This window comes from Myodes glareolus, chromosome 17 (assembly GCF_982192425.1).
Source record: "Myodes glareolus chromosome 17, mMyoGla1.1, whole genome shotgun sequence".
NCBI lineage: Eukaryota > Metazoa > Chordata > Mammalia > Rodentia > Cricetidae > Myodes > Myodes glareolus.
In genome coordinates, this window is record NC_142042.1 from 48,890,675 (window position 1) to 48,906,255 (window position 15,581).

A 15,581-nucleotide genomic window follows, 5' to 3' on the forward strand; every position below is an offset into this window, starting at 1 on the left:
TGTCCCCTGCGCCCTCACTACACTCTGCACCCTCCAGAGGGCAAACCTTCATGGATGTGTTGGCTTCATATCCTGTGGACCTAGTAAAGGGTGACCTTAATCCCAAAATGCACTTTCTTTGGAGCAATGGCCTTGTCCTTTGTCTTGCAAACCCATTTTAATCTCCACTTCTGTCATTTGTTTTTTATTGTTTCTGATAAGTTTCTGTAAATAAGGTGATGTCACCCTCTGGTCCACTAAAAGCAAGCCTCTTGATTTTGAAAGAGTCTCTCGCCTTCAAGGGAGAAAGCAGACAGGTGGGACCCTGCTGTTGGTAGGACATTGTCCTTATGAAGGTTACCCCAGGACCCTTACTTACCCCAGGGTAACTTGAAAGGTCATTTGAGCTACCCTGTCATATCTCATGTATCAGGAGCCTGGTCAAGGTCCAGAATCCAGGGATCTGCACAGATGAGGGTCTAGCTTTGAACTTCTAGTGTCCTGTGCAGAGTGTTCCAGGCTCCTGTGTGGAGAGCATCCTGTTGTCCCTTGACAGCAAGCTTCTTGGAACACATGCTCTCCCATTCCATCACCCCCCCCGCCTGTGAGCTCTTTGCTCCTTTGCACTGGGCTGGTTCTGTTAACTGGTTACTGTCCATGGCTGTGACTCCCCTCAGATTTCTGACTCTCTGTGTTTGGTTCTTGAATTTGGATTCATAAACACAGTCAAAACACTGGTTAATGTTGATGACCAGGAGGGCTGGATTCCCAAATCTCCTAAAGGAAGACAGAGAGACGTTTACTCTTCTTTTGTCCCTGCCCTGGGGTGGTTTCCAGGTCACTAACCGTTCCTGTCACTGGAGTCTGTGTGCACAATTGGGAGCGGTGCAACCAACCGGCAGAGCCCTTTCTTCAAGGATACGTGTTAGATTAAGGTTTCAAGTTGGGGGCGCGTCTTTTTCTCCTTAAGCTGAGAGTCGAACCTCCCAGAATGATAGATTCCCACAGTCTGAGTTAGAAAATCTAGCTCTGCGAAGCAAAGGAAAACATCCTTGTTTTTTAGCTATCTGGCCAGTTTCCAGGGAAAGTGCCAGTTTTCCGAGCATCCAGCAGGTGGCGATGGCGGCAGTTGCTAAGAGGGTTTGGAGAGGAACAGATTTTGCTTTCAGGGTGCACAGGACAGAATCTTGGGGCAGAGGCTGCTGAGGCTCTCAATCCCTCCTCTCTCAGAGAGGGTGTGGCCCTCTTGCCTTCTGAGTCTAGATCTGTAGCTCTGATTACGCAAGGGAAGAAGGGGAGTGCCTAACTGGGATTGGTGCAGAGTGGGGCGGGACCCGGTGATTTGTCGTCCTCAGTCTCCCTGTGAGTCTGCATAAAGTCACAGCTTGTCCGAAGACCCACGTCTACCATACTGAAGACAGTTTGAGAAGGCTACCACCAGCACTATGCCTATGATCCTGGGATACTGGAATGTCCGCGGTGTAAGAGAGGAGACTGGGATGTGAAGCAGGAAGTTCATAACAGCGGGGTCTTTCTAGCAGAGAGGTGCTCCTCGGTACTCTCCTCCTCCCCTAGAATCTTCTGCCAGTAGCTCTTGGCGCTCAGGAGTTTATGGGAGTCTGTGTGTGTGTGGCGGCGGTGGTGGTGGTGGTGCAGGCACGCGTAGGTATGCACGTTGCATGGTGGCTGTATTTGTGCAATGTGTGGTCTCAATTAGAGAAGACGAAGTCATACAGCAAGGTCCCCACTATTTCTCACCTCTGTTTCTGATCTCTCTCAGCTGACACACCCCATCCGCCTGCTCCTGGAATACACAGACTCAAGCTATGAGGAGAAGAGATACACCATGGGGGACGGTAATGACACCTTCCTGGTCAGTCACCTGCTTCCCTTTGCCCAGTGATGCCCATTAGCTCATGCCTTATTCCTCAGACCTGCAGCCCTCCTACCGTTGAAGCTAGAGACTGCTGCTTACAGGAACTTATTTGGGGATGCAGTTTGGTTTTCCAGTACAGAACCCTGAGAATGGAACTCCTGGTCCATCTGTTTTCATATTTAGGCCGGGTGCAGTATTGGGGTCCTATTAGGTCCAGGCTCCTCTTATTACCAGTTGTTTGTTTCCCTCTCCTCCATCTTGGGCAGTGACTCTGTGGGGGGTTGCGGATTCCCCTGCCTCAGGGGTTCTTGCTCCTGGTCCAATACCAGGAGTAGGGTGGGCACTGGGCTGACTGCTTTTCTCATCCTCTTGTCTACAGCTCCCGACTTTGACCGAAGCCAGTGGCTGAATGAGAAGTTCAAGCTGGGCCTGGACTTTCCCAATGTAGGTGCAGGGAAGGGGAGGTTTGGGGAAGGCGTGGCGTCCTCACCTCTTCTCCTTGTCTGGCTGAGGGGGTTTGGGGTCAGAGCTTCAGCTCTCCTGCTCCGGTTCCTGGTGGCTGCGCAGTGTGTCTGTGATGGGCTGTGTCCCGGCTGTTCCATTCAGTATGCACTGTGCTCGTGGAGGGTTTCCCATGTCAGACACACTGAGTGCCAAGCCCCCTGTCTGTCCTCACCCAGAGAAGGAATGCAGGGTCCTCATATCCCATCTGACTGTCCCTGCTTGTCTTTCTAGCTGCCCTACTTAATTGACGGGCCCCACAAGATCACTCAGAGCAACGCCATCCTGCGCTACATTGCCCGCAAGCACAACCTGTGTGAGTGGGGCTGGCTACAGGGTGGGGCATGGGGGACAATCTCCTTGTCTGGACTGGGGTGAGAGGCTAAGGGTGACTCTGTACTGTGTGTGCTGCAGGCGGGGAGACAGAGCAGGAGAGAATTCGTGCCGACATTGTGGAGAACCAGGTCATGGACACCCGCATGCAGCTCGTCATGCTTTGTTACAGCCCTGACTTTGTGAGTTGCCCGTGGTGGAGCAGACAGGGTTGGCAGCAGGACTTAAAGGCTTGCATTCAGATCTGCAGCCTCCTCCTTCAGTGAATGAACTGTTACTGATTCTCCAAGCTCTCCTCTCTTACCAGCAGAATGACCCTCATAACCCAGCGAGAGAGCACACCGACACTGTGAAACTATCACTACTAGAGTAACCTGTAAGATATGGTTGAGATTCTGCAGGTGAACAGTGGATCTAAGTCCATTATGTAGTTGTAAATCTCTGCCGTGTCTGTCCTTCTGCCGATTCCATGTGTCATCTTACCCAGTGTTCGTAAGAGTCTTCAGGATAAAGTTGGAGGATATGAGGATGCCCTGGTGGTTAAAAGTACTTGCTGTGAGGGCTTTAGTATAGATCCTTAGCACCACAAAAAGTCTGTGTTTGACAGCATATTCTTATAATCATAGTGTTCTGGGAGAGAAACAGGAGGGGCCTGCTGGCCAATGAATCCAGCCAGTCTGTGAGTTCTAGATTCAATGAGAGGCCCTGTCTCAAAAAAAGAAGGTGGATAGTGATTGGGAAAGACCCTTAACATCAATAAGTCCCCTGCCCCCAACAAGCAGCAGTGATTCACCAAATGATGCAAGTAGGTCATATATGCACAGTGGTCTCACACATCTCCCCATCGTTGTGCCTTAGGTATCAATAGAAGTCAGGACATCTTCCTAATAGGCCACTCAGGGTCAGCCAGAGGACCGCTTAGCCTTCTTCCTTTCAGTATTGGTCACTCCTCGACACCGATGCAAGCTCCTCACACGTGTGAGCTGTTCTCATGGCCTCCCAAACCCCAACCTAGTATAACTGCCTCCTCTTTATGGCCTTTGTATCTGTGGTTCCACTGGATCTCTGAGCCAGGACATGCAAGATCGTCAGGATGCCCTGGGTGTCACTCACAGCACCTGGTTTGGTCTTCAGATTTCAGGGACAGTGAAATTCCTGTCTGACTCCCCATCACCTCTGACGTGAATTCTGCCCCCAATAAAATAGTGGTGTGTTAACTGGAAGCCCAGGCACAGACCCGACCCTTTGTTGGGAAGGTGGCTCTTCTCTTGCACAGTTCTGGGAGCCCAAGCTCCCTGCTGGGAGCCTAAGCCTAAAGGTGGTGATGGTTGTTTTCTGTCTCAGGAGAAGCAGAAGCCAGAGTTCTTGAAGACCATCCCCGAGAAGATGAAGCTCTACTCGGAGTTTCTAGGCAAGCGGCCGTGGTTTGCAGGGGACAAGGTAAAGAGAAGGAGATGGGGGTAAGGAGTCACCATCCTTCCCAGGCTACCAGATCCTATCTCACTGACCCTCAATTCCTGCAGATCACCTATGTGGATTTCCTCGCTTATGATATTCTTGACCAGTACCGCTTATTTGAGCCCAAATGTCTGGATGCCTTCCCCAACCTGAAGGACTTCTTGGCCCGTTTTGAGGTGATGTCCTGATCATGCTTCCTTTGAGCAGTCTTCTTCCTCTCTTCCACAATGCTTTTCTATTTCTGAGGCAAAAGGACAATAACTAGGGCTTTTTTGAGCTTTCTTTACAGACCTATTTGGGGCAACATTTATCACTTCAAAATCCCCAAATGCTGATGAGATTCTGAGTCCCACCGGACAGATGAGGGATCTGACTCTGTAGAGGGTATTCATTTGTTCATGGTCTCAGTACCAGCAGACACTGTACTGGGCTCCATATCTCTTTCTGGGTCAGCATTCGGTCACTATCCCTGTTCTGTGTCAAAAGAAAAAGCTTCAGCCCTGCTCACTCCCACCCATGCAGACTCAGTTTCCTGTTTAGGATCCTTGGCAGGGCAGAGCATGTCAATAGTACGTGGTTCTTGGCATTAGGAAAGTGAGACATGCAGGACTGAGGTGACACACCACCTGTGAGAGAGTTCAGACCTCATCTGCAGACCACTGAGAGCCCAGGGTCGCAGTTGGTGCCTCACTGAGTGGACACGTGTGTGCCCACCCTGTTGGGGACATTTATCGTGAGGGTGAGCTACTGCTGCTGCATTCTGGTTTCCTCCCTTCCAATCTCCTTCACATCACAGGTCCTGTCTGAAATGGGGTCAAATTCTTTCTCTCCACTGTTATTCTCTGACAGCCTCCTCCATATGAGGTTCATGCTGGGCCTCAGAGGGCATGCAAAATACCTCCATCTGGGGACCGAGTAGGCAGAGAGCTGTAGGAAGCCAGGCTGTGAGATGCTCGCGATACTCCCCAGGGCTGCTGAACCCAGCTTGAACCACACCTACGTCAGACTTGAGTCGTTCAGACATCTGGGAATTGGAGACATTGATCCAAGGATTTTGTTTAACCTGCAATCTGTTGACCTTGCCCGTTCCTTATCAAGGGATGTACTTTCTCAGTTAACTTTTTCTCCTTCCCCTGAGCAGAGGGCTGAACGCAGGGCCTTGCTAGGCAAATGCCCTACCACTGAGCTAAATCTCCAATCTCTCTCAGCCAGCTCTCATAAGCTTTGGTTCTGGTCCAGGCTGGGTACCCTTGGGAACTGTGCAATAGTTGGCATGGCTCTAGGGCGGGCGAGTGGAAAAACACAAGGCCCCTTGGCCCAGCTTGTGTCTATTTGGTTGTGGATCTCTTTACACCCCCTGGAATTGTCTGTGTATTCTCCAGCTTGGAGTATGGTTTACAGCACATTATACAGTCACACGGGGTGGTCCCTGTATTAGCAGGGGAGATGAGGACATTCAGGGTGCAGTAACACTGTACTGGGCACCAGATAGAGAGCTGTTAATTCTGCTCTCAGGACGCTGATTAGAATGCAGTTCAGCTTTCTCTGTGGGCTGTCATCTTGATGTTCCTTTTCTTGCATGATTTGCTGAAATCACTGGGTGCTTGGCTGTCTTCCTAAATACATACAGTCAAGTTTTTCAGTTCTTTTATCCTGTAGATCCCTCCCCCGTGTGCAAATAGAGGTTAAAAAGAGTGACCACAGGAGTAGGATCATGTTCATGCAGAGATTGGGACAGGGTCTCCTCTGGAGGGCAGCTGAGTAGAGAGGGGAGAGAGAGGGAGGAGGGAGGGAAGGAGGGAAGTAGAGGATGAGGAGGAGGAGAGAGAGAGAGACAAAGAGAGAGAGACACAGAGACCAACAGAGACAGAGCAAGGGAGAAAGCAAGCAAGAGAGCAAGAGAGAGCACATAGGAGAGTTTTGTGGGGCAGCTTGAATCCAGCCCTGTTTCACTAGCTGTGTGAGCTAAGAAGCTGCTCACCCTCTCTGGACCTCAGGTTCCTCCCTGATAACTGATCTTGCAGGATTGATGGGTGGGTTTTCTGAACCTACACTGTAATTTTTAGTGGTTATAAAACAGCTTACACAGGATCCAGTCTCCCCTTTAATAGGGGCTATGAAAGAGCCCTTTTGCCAGGGCTGGGAGCTAAGCAGTCTGCAGGGTGTTGCAGCCTGAGGCCAAAACAAAGGTTGCTCCTGGCTTGGGACTGCTCCTCTCAGTGGGCTGCAGACTGAGCTCCTGCTGTGTCCTTCCCATTCTGCAGGGCCTGAAGAAGATCTCTGCCTACATGAAGACCAGTCGCTTCCTCCCAACACCTATATTCTCAAAAATGGCGCACTGGTGTAACAAGTAGACCCCCGCTATGCTGACTGTTATAAGGGGGACCTGTCTATGCTAGGGGTCCTCCAGGCCCCGGAGACAGCTGTCCTTCTGCACTGCTGCCTCCCTGTTCCCACTTCCTTCTCCTTCCCAAACCCTTCTCCGGCTTTGTCTCCTCAGTTCTTAACCTAGTCAAGCCCATGCAGTCTTCATCTCCCTGCTTCCTTTAGTCAACGCCCCGTCTTCATTTGTGCCCCAACCAACCACACAGTCCTCTTCTGTGATTTGATGTCTGCCCTGCGCTCTGCTCCCTAGAATTACCCTACAGGTCAATACTGTTTCAAGTTCCCGGTGGCGGGGCTTGTCTCATCTCCAATAAAGTCTGAAACACACTTGCTCTGTGTTGTATTTTTTTTCTTTTTTTCTTTTTGGACTTGCCAAGTGTCACAGCTGCTTCCAAGAGTCTGAGCTCTGTGCCTGTAGTGCCCGCCTCTGAGGAGTCTAATGAGACTGGAGGAAATTTAAACCATCTTGCTTCTAATCCAAGACTCTCACAGCGGGGCCAAAGCGCTCTAGAGGATAGAGTATGTTTGTCTGGACTCTCATTCGCTGCAACGTATACTGGGACTCTGAACTGTGAAAATGAGTGAATGGGGCTTAATGAATGATGATGTGGCAGGTGAGAGTGGCCAGGAGGGACTTTGGATGGTCTCCCTACCTCCACATCCGTGGCTGTGTCAATATTAGGTTTCTAGGATATTGCTTTTACTGGGTCTTTGATATCCTCTTCTGTCTTGCAGCTCCACTGGCATGGGGACCTTCATTCTTGTTTACCCCTTTCTGTTTGTGGAAAGGGGATTGAATTTACCCTTATTCTCTGTAAATTTACTGCCAGTGAATCTCCTGGGCAGTGCGGTTTCCTGTGTCTCTATTTAACATTGTGCTATTCAGACAGTTCTTGGAGAGCTGTGATGAGTCTGTGACCATCAAACCCTAGTTTTCTGCGGACACAATACAGTTGGCTACTATTGCGTCCAGGGTTTTACTACAATGGAATGGTTGATTCCTAAGGCCTGCATGGCTCTGGGATAGACCTGACTGGGGCAACTGGAAATGAAGAAAGACTGGAACAAGTCCAGAAAGAATCGGGATCGGTAGCCATGTACTCCGATGGAAATGCAATAGCCACCCAGAAATTCAGCATGTACGGCTGAACAAGAAGGTGGGTTTATCATTTACAGATGAACTAGGACTCATGCCAGCTTATCTCTTTAATGTCTGGAGAGGAGCAGTCTCCATCCAACATAGTCACCATGGAGGAAGAAGCTGTAGTTGGTACTTCTGCACATACTGGCAGCATCTGTCCTTGGGCCACCAGAAGGCCTTGTCTTTCTTCTGAGCCTGACCTGGTGAAGGCCTTGTCATTCTCATGGGTCTGAGGCATTGTGGTTCTTGATATAGATATGTCCATATCAGCAATATACATTCACTCAGACTTCATCTGCTCTTCAAAGTTGATATTTTATGTGTCAAATGAACTGCGCTGAGAGCTCCCAGGAAGTGTGTAAAATGTATGCTGGTGTGGCCTTGGTGATATTTCTAGGAGTGATGCACTTTTGACACAGTAGACTGAGTAAGGAGGATCACTCTCATCGCTGTGGTTAGGTAGCACTCATGGGCACAGGGCTTAGGTGGAATCAAAGCTAGGGGATGTGTGAGTTCATTCTGTCACACTCAGGCATCCCTGGCCTAGTCATGTGCATTCTTTTCTCAGGCTCTACCTGGTGCTTTCCCAGTGCTTCCTGTCCAGTCAAGACCAATTCCACCATGGGCTTTGCGGGGTCTCCTGCAGTCATCGGAAGCTGGGATGCAAACTTGTTTTTTGAAGGCATCTCCCATCTCATACAGCTGTTTCCAAACCTTCATTGCTGTGCCTGCCTGCTTCCTTGTACACTAACTCAAAGAGTATCACTCACTCCCCATTTTCCATTCTTCCCTCCTGGAAGCTGCTGACATCTACTGCTTTCCTGACCTGCTATTTTTCTCTCTAATTATTATTAATTAAGGTTCCTTTCGAGTCCATTTTCATTTATTTGCTTATTTTAGTTTTCAGACCTATAATTCAGGCTGGCCTCAAATTGTTATAACAATTGATCTCCTGATCCTCCTGCTTCTACCTTCCAAGAACCATTATTACAGAGTTACACAATTATTCCCTGATGTGGGATTCCCCTCTGTCTGCTGTGAATACCATTGGTGCAGTATTGTAAATAATATCGTTTCTGTGTGATTATTTTGGGTCAGGGATGTTGGGAAACAAACAAGCAGCCTCCATCTACATATTGGCACACCAGTGTGGGGCTGACTACATCCACATAAAACCTGAGAAAGCTTAGAAAGGAATTCTAGACACAAAAGAACAGAATTAATCATGGTTTCTTGGTAGCCGACATTTTTGTTTTATTCAGATGGACTCTCATGGCTGGCAGTGAGCAGGGGTGCTGCAGCTCCTTTAAGAGAGTTCTTCCTGATTCAGCATTAGCAGAAAAAAAAACCCATGCAGCGTCCACACAGCAAATTCCTGGTTCATGCTAGTTGCATGAACAGTTCTGGCTCTTTCAGGAGGCTCAGCACCTAAATGGGGTTTGTGAGCAGCATGGTACTAGTTGCTTAATAGTGACATAGACCTGCTGCAACCCTGGAGCTGTGGCAGCATGCATGGCTTTCAGAGGCAGTGAATATGCCTCTACCATGCTGGACTGGGCAGAGCCAACAGGCAGGATCATGGAGTTGGTCCTAGCCATGACCACTTAGCATTTAAAAATAAAAAAGTGCTCCTGGTAAAAAAAATAAAGATATGCAATAAAGACTGATTCGGACAGAAATAAACCTCAAAATGGGTCATGTAGGTTTAGGAAAGAGAAGAAAAAGAGTATATAGAGTTATAAAAAGAAGTAAATGGTTTAAAAAAATAAAACAAAGACTTTAAAGAGACAGAGTAGACAGTCATAGATTAAAGGCGCAAATAAAAAATAAGCTACATAAAGATGGAATATGCACAGAGAGTCTGGTTATGTATACTATTGTGTTTTCTTTAAAGTTTTTGGCTGTGAAGGAGCTAAGTACAGAGAGACAGTTCATTGTACAGGCTGCTAAGCTAAACCAACTTATACATTTTAAAGGTATCTTGACTTCAAAATTTGGGTCTAAGGCTATGTTGCTTTGGAAAAGAGGTTCTACTTTTATTTTCACAGATGATGAGAACCTGTGGATTTCTTCCAGACTAATGTGGTTTGATGGGACAAGACCACCCAAAAGATCACCATGAACACCCAAAATTACTTTGCCTACCAAAAAGCAGGAAGCAGTTTCAATTCCCCAAATGATTGTTTATAAATTCTTGTTTACATTTAAAGGGTGATATGCTATAGAGATGAATACTTTGCATTGGTATGGATCTTGGTCTTGGATACAAATTTAAGGTCAATTTTGTTATTTCTGTTCTTGATTAAGGTGTTATGGTTGTGCAACTCATCTAAAAGTATAATGTATAATTAAGAAAAACAAGTTAACAGATAATTATCTATAGTAGTTAAGCTTATAACCATAATAGTTAGGTTTTCTAGATATATAGAGATATATTTCAGTTGGCTAGGTATTCTTCAAACCTTTCAAAGACTCACAGAATATGGCATTTAAAATGTTTTAAGAACTTAGGATTTTTCATGACAGTGAGACACATTTGCTCCTGGAAACACAATTACAAGAGGATGATGGGCTTCAAAGAAGCTCCTTATGGAGTTTGCTAGCCATTTGTGCAAGAAACTGCTTTTGCCTGAACTGCTTGATGTATGAACTGGACATGAAGGACCCACAGAGAAATGACTTCTGAACTTGCCTAAAGGTGAGATAATCCTTTGGGGTTCCTGCTTCATGAAAGAGTCTGCAAACATTCTATAGGGCATAGATGAAAGTGACTGACAAACTGCCAATACAGGTGGAACTATCTTTGAAATTTTCTGCTTCATGGAAAAGTTTGCTGGATACTATGGGCCTGTAGGCTGAAGATGGGTGCCCCAATGTTACAGAAGAACTTTGGGTGACTGTCCAGGCAGTAAGATGTCTCTGTCAATTCTAAAGTTTTGGAAGTTGTTTACAATGCAATTCCTGTTAACTTAGGTAATAGTATATACTTCTGGAGTCTTTGGTAGTTGAAGAATAGACAGATAAAATTGTAGTTTTCCTTATGTAGTTTTGATAAAAGATAAAGTAGATATAAATATTATAACTATAATTGTTGCTTGATACCTGTCTTGTTATATGTAATTTTACTATGTTAAAGTTAAAACCTTCATTTATATTTAGACAGAAAAAGGGGAAGTGATGTGGGAGTCCCCTCTGTATGCTGGTGAATACCACTGGTTAATAAAGAAGCTGCTTTGGGTCTATTGCAGCTCAGAATAGGGAAAGGTGGGAATTCCAAGTAGATAGAGGAGAGCGTAGGATAGAGGAGAGGAAAACGAATGAGCAGCCCCGTCCACAATTTCCTCACTGACTCTTGTGTACATACATGCATGTGTGTTTGTATGTGTATGTACGTGTGTTCACATGTGTTTAAAGACAAGAGGGTGATATCTGGTATTTTCCCCAATTACTCTCCACCTTAATTTTAAGACAAGGTCTCTCAAGAATTTGTAGATTACCAATCAACTAGACTGGTCATCCAGAAAGCCTCTGGGAACCTCTTGTCTCTGTTTCACTAGGATTACAGGTGCATCCCATCATGTCTTACCTTTTTATGTGGGTCCTTCAGACTAGAACTCATGTTTGATATTCTGGTTAGTCCCGCCCCCCCACATAATAATTTTATTAATTATTTTGGAATTGCATACAATGCACCCTGATTACACTTTTGTTTCATTTCTTCCAGGTCCACCCTCCCACCTTTGCACCTGTAGTGCAATGCCTGCTCTATGCACTATATGCTATGATATGGTTTGTGGGTTGGGCAAGGGACTGGAGATTGGAACACACAGAGACACACAGAGAGATGGGTAACGCCAAGAATGCCTTTTTATTGTCTTCCAGGGCAGCTATATAGTGCCTTCCCTTGACTAAGGGCTACACCCTAACTCTCAGATGCAAGTCCATCAGAAACCCCTCCCCTGCCAACAGGAACTCCTGAGGGTCTCATTCTCAGAGCAGCTGTGAAACAAATTGTTTGCTCAGAGCAGCTGCAAGCATAGGAAAACAAGTTGTTTACTCTGCCAGGCAGGGGGTCACAAGAGATTCAGGGTCTGGGGTCCACAGTCCCCAACAGTACCCCCCCAAAGGAAACCAAACAACAAACAACAACAACAACAAAACCAGCAACAGCACAAACTCCATCAAGTCCAATTTGTGTTGTTCATTTATCCACTGGGGCCTGGTCAAACTTCCAGTGGTCATCTGAATGAATGAAAAATGAAATTTATGCCCTGGCAATGCTGAAGCATGCATGGGCAGCTTGTATATTGGGGTTCTGTTGAACTTGTTCATGTTGGGTTTCATGGTCTAAGCTGATGAGAACAACTGACCAGGTTTTTCCTCAAGAGGGCACCAGATCTCATTACAGATGGTTGTGAGCCACCATGTGTTTGTTGGGAACTGGACTCAGGACCTTTGGAAGAGGAGGCAGTGCTCTTAACCCCTGACCCATTTCTCCAGCAGAAAATTGAGTCCTCTACTCACCACCCCTGAAAGCCATCAACTGTGAAGAGCATCTTTATCACAAAAAATTTTTGTTTGCTTTCAATTCATCTTGACCATAGTTTCCCTTCTCTCAACCCCTCCCACTCCTCCCTTGCCTCCCCACTTCCCCAGATCCACTCCTCTTCTGTTCCCCTTTAGATAAGAGCAGGCCTCCCAAGAATATCCACTGAACACAGCGTAACAAGTTACAATAAGACTAGGCACAAACCCTCACATCAAGCCTGGACAAGGTAACCCAGCAGGAGGAAAAGTGTCCCAAGAGTAGATGAGAGAGTCGGAGACACCCCAACCCCCACTATTAACAGAATCCACAGAAACACCAAGCTAACAATCATATAGTATATGCAGAGGACCCAGGGCAGATCCATGAATGCTCCCCGAGACCCTGTGAGCCCCTATGAGCCTTCTTAGTAGAAGCCTGTGGGCCATGTTCTCCTGGTGTCCTTGACCCTTCTGACTCCTACATCTCTTCCTTCCCTTCTTCCAGGGGTTCCCTGAGCTTCAAGAGGAGGTAATGAATAGAGTTCTCCAATTTGGGCTCTCTCTCCACCTAATGTTTGGGCGTGGGTCTCTGCATCTGCTCCCATCGACTGCTAGTGGAAGCTTCTATGATGACGAGTGAGCTAGGCACCAACCATGTTTGTTTTTCTGGGTTTGGGTTACCTCACTCAAGATGATTATTTTTCTAGTTCTATCCATTTGTCTGCAATATCATGATGCCATTTTTTTAACAGCTGAGTAAAACTCCATTGTGTAAATGTATCACATCTTCTTCATCCATTCTTTGGCTGAGGGACATCTAGGTTGTTTCCAGTATCTGATTATTATGAATAAAACCACTGTGAACATAGTTGAGCAACCTTGTGGTAGAATGGAGCATCCTTTGGGTATACGTTCACAAGTGGTATAGCTGGATCTTGAGATAGATTGATTTCCAGTTCTCTGGGGGAATTGCCATATTGATTTCCATTCTGGTTAGTGTTTTGTCAACTTGAAACAAGCTAGGCTTACTTGGGAAGAGGAACCTCAGTTGAGAAAATGCCTTCATCAGATTGCCTGTAGACAAGTGTTTATGGTGTTTAATGATCGGTGTGAGAACACTCAGCTCACTGGACAGGAGTGTGGAGAATGTGGGGTGTGGGGAGTGTGGGGTTGGGAGGGTGAAGTGTGTGGTGTGGGGAACCCACCCCTGAGCAGATAATTCCGAGTGATGTAAGAAAACAGACTGAAAAAGCCATAACAAGCAAACCAATAAGCAGTTTTCTCTATGTATGGATGGCTTCTGCTTTAGTTCCTGCCTCTGGGTTCCTGCTTACGGTTTCTCACCTGACTTCTCTCAGTGACGGACTGTGACCTGAGAATTGAAGTAAACCCTTTCTTCCTCCAGTTGCTTTTGGCCATTGTCTTTATCACAGGAATAGGAACCCCAACTAAAATACCTGGCAAGTCTTTACAGACAGAGACATCTCCCCATTCCCCCTGAGTTTGTTTTAAAATTCGTATATCAGTGATACTGTGGTGGTTTGAATAAAAATGGGCTCATAGGCTCATAGATTTGAACAGTTGGTCACCAGGGAGCAGCACTATTTGGAAGGATTAGGAGGTGTGGCCTTGTCAGGCTAGGTGTGGCCTTGTTGGAAGAAGTGTGTCTCTCACTCGGGTAGTCTTTGGAGTTTTAAGAGCCCAAGCCAGATCCAATGGCTCTCTCTTCCTGCTGCCTTTGGACTCAGATGTAGAACTCTCAGCTACTGTGTCTGCCTGTGGGCCACCATGTTCCTTGCCGTGAGGAGAACAGACTAAACCTTTGAAACTGTAAGCAAGCCATATATATATATGAGTTGCCATGGTCATGGTGTTTCTGCACAGCAATAGGACAATGACAAAGACAAATACTAAAAACCCGAGCAAGGGGACTTTGGTTCTTGAGGAACATTGGTAGGATATTGTACTTGAATTTTAACCTCAAGTCTTAGGTCCCACAATGGCATGAAGAGCAATTAAGCCACCCTCTCATTCTTAGACACACAAGAATCAGGAGCCTGAGCTGATGCAGGGGAGCTGGAGAGCTGAGAGCCTGACCTTGAGTCCCTAGATCCTAGGGAGATACTGCAGGGTCTCCTCTGAACAGGAGTCTGTAACACCTTGGAAGTGGGAGAGGTGTCTAGTTCCTTGGGACACATGCTCAACCTCCCTAGCAAACTCCAGCTGTGAGTTCTGTGCTTCCTCCCACTGTGTTGGTGAGTGCGAGGCTCTGCCAGCAGACCCCTGCCAGAGGCGGTGGGAAACCCCGAGTCCCCAGGTCCTCCGGGTCTGGTTCTCCTGACATAGCTCACCCATACGGCCAATGTCCTGATTAATTTATATGCTCAGTAGCTTGATGATCAAAGACCTGCGTCTCCAACTAAATCCCCTAAAGGAAACACAGAGACTCTGGCTGTGCTGTTTGTCACTGCCCTGGGGTCATTCCCATGTCACCTCTTATTCCTGTAACTCTAGACTGTGGGACAACATGTTTTGATAGCTTTCAGAGGAGAGGAGTCCTGGAAACAGTGATAGGTGTTGGATTAAACTCTCAGGTTGGGGCTTGCCTTTTTGGTCCTTATACTGAGGGGTGAGTCTCCTGGGATGACAGATTCCCACAGTCTAGGTGTGAAAATGGAGCCCTGAAAAGAAAGGAGGGGAAGCTGCCTTGTTCTCTGCCCATCTGGCCAGGCTCCAGGGCACTGCCAACTGCCTAAGGACCCAGCAGGGGGAGGGATTGTGGGCAGGGAGCCACTAGAGCAGGCCTGCCAATCATTGCCTTTGGTATCTGAATACTCAGACCTGTCCCTGGAGATTATTGAGTTTGGACTGGATTTCACTACAGTCATGTTAAGTTGGGCTTCAGGCCTTGAGGGTTGGCCCATTTGGGAGTGGAGCAGGAAATGCATGCAAGCAGACACTGCCCCCTGTGCTCTGGTATCTGAAAGAAAAATGCATCCTGACTGAAGCCAGTCTGCTCAGACTCTAAGGCTAGAACAGAAAACACGCCCGTGACTCTAGATTATTGGGATATCCATGGGGTGAGTTAAAAGGTTGGGCTGCTAAGTGAGGAGAGCCCTAGATTGGGACACAGAGAAGAGTTAGGCTTGGTTCCAGGAGGTAGAACCTCTTCAATGCTTTTTAGAATTTTCTACCTGTTCCCTGCCAGGAACAGGAATGCTTGCTCCTGTTCTATTGTTAGGAATAGAGATGGAGGCTTTCTTAGAGGAGGTGAAGGCACACATTTAGAATCTCACTAACTGTGACTTTTGCTACCGGCCATCTCTCTCAGCTGGGCCATGCCCTCTGCCTGCTTTTGGAACACACAGAGACAAGCTGTGG

At 47.1% G+C, this 15,581-nt stretch overlaps 1 protein-coding gene across 4 annotated transcripts; it reads left to right on the top strand.

The window, feature by feature from the left end:
* Nucleotides 1-1,300: 1,300 nt before the first annotated feature.
* Nucleotides 1,301-6,859, top strand: LOC148119385 (glutathione S-transferase Mu 1). Of its 4 annotated transcripts, none has more exons than XM_087897658.1 (8): nucleotides 1,301-1,460; nucleotides 1,760-1,835; nucleotides 2,235-2,299; nucleotides 2,591-2,672; nucleotides 2,771-2,871; nucleotides 4,034-4,129; nucleotides 4,213-4,323; nucleotides 6,412-6,859. In XM_087897658.1, the coding sequence occupies exons 1-8, from the start codon at nucleotides 1,425-1,427 to the stop codon at nucleotides 6,499-6,501; spliced, it is 657 nt and encodes a 218-aa protein (XP_087753784.1). In that variant the 5' UTR covers nucleotides 1,301-1,424; the 3' UTR covers nucleotides 6,502-6,859. The 4 variants fall into 4 exon arrangements, with proteins under 4 accessions (XP_087753784.1, XP_087753786.1, XP_087753785.1 ...); XM_087897660.1 differs by having other exon boundaries at nucleotides 1,336-1,534; XM_087897659.1 differs by having other exon boundaries at nucleotides 1,336-1,524.
* Nucleotides 6,860-15,581: the final 8,722 nt, after the last annotated feature.